General features: G+C 46.9%; 1 protein-coding gene across 1 annotated transcript; it reads left to right on the forward strand.

The window, feature by feature from the left end:
* Nucleotides 1–220: 220 nt before the first annotated feature.
* Nucleotides 221–1,186, forward strand: Pmar_PMAR016023 (conserved hypothetical protein; the record flags this gene model as incomplete). Its single annotated transcript, XM_002773309.1, has 1 exon — nucleotides 221–1,186. A coding segment is annotated over one exon (783 nt), but the record flags the coding sequence as incomplete, so codon positions are not given.
* Nucleotides 1,187–1,235: the final 49 nt, after the last annotated feature.

Raw genomic sequence — 1,235 nt, forward strand, 5'->3', positions numbered from 1 at the left:
CTCATGATACGGATATGAACGAGTTCTTCCGAAAGTATAAACTACCCTCTCAGCAATGGTCTGCCCTTCAATATGATGAGTCAGCTGATGCGATACATGTCAACTGGAATGGTACAACCTTTGTTTGTGAGAAAGACTCATCCAAAGATGAAAAAAGAGAGCTGGCCCAAGACGATACAGCCAATGGTGAACGGAGGCTCGGAGAGAGGTATGGTGTGGATGCTATGTTTAACATCTCTCGCCCAGAAGGCAATAGATCTTACTGGATCTATTACCCCGTCAACATCACGGCTCGCTTCATCCTTCTGAATCTTCATTGTATGGGCTGCACATGCGAGTCCTGGAAGTATGGAAGCCGTCTGATCGACTATGCTCTCGAGTACAGGTTCATAATGTTCACTCCTTGTGGAGTGGAAAATGCATTGTATATGAAGAGCTGGAACGCAGGTTCTTGCTGTCATGCCACTTCAGCTGTCAACGACACGGAGTTCATTCAAGCTATGCTCAAGGATCCTCGCTGGAACTTGCCCGACTGGGCCCCAGTCTACGCTGTCGGGTACAGTAATGGTGCTATGCTGGCCGAAACTCTAATGTGTCACAACATTGTCTCAAGAGTTGTCTCAATCGCTGGGGTTCTTGTTCTAGAGAGAAAAACAGCTGCTTTCCGCGCCTGTGATGCAATCTTCAATTCTACTGATGATAAGAGAATAGCCCACATCCATGGCACTGAGGATGATTATGTCCCGTGGGGCGGCGCCTGGGTTTATCCTTTTCCTCCTGTCAGAGCCAGTATGGCAAGATGGGCAAATAGGATGGGTTGTGACAAAACTTTCAATCGTACGAACCGTTTCGAAGGACGTTTTAAGTATCTAGATTGGCACTGCCCTTGGTCGAGGAATGTATCACTGGTTCGTGTTGAAGGCGGTCAGCATAAGTACTACCAAAGAAGAAACTTAGATGTGGCGAGCTATGCTATGCGCTTCCTCACAGCTGAGAATCCTTAGGCTTGAGCCCAAGGGAGCCTCAAGACTCTTTCTGGCTCAGTCTAGTCTCAAAGTGCTCTTTTCAAAACGCTTCCCACTTTTTCTTCTCATTCGATTTTTTCAACGTTGATAAGTTTATGATTACGATGAACATTAGCGCTGCGAGCGCTCATCTCATTCGTCTCTCAGCGCTTCCTAGTATTTGGGGCGCTGCTACCGACAACATGTTCATCTGGGACCATCTTAATATAA

This window comes from Perkinsus marinus (genome assembly GCF_000006405.1).
Source record: "Perkinsus marinus ATCC 50983 genomic scaffold scf_1104296959060, whole genome shotgun sequence".
NCBI lineage: Eukaryota > Perkinsozoa > Perkinsida > Perkinsidae > Perkinsus > Perkinsus marinus.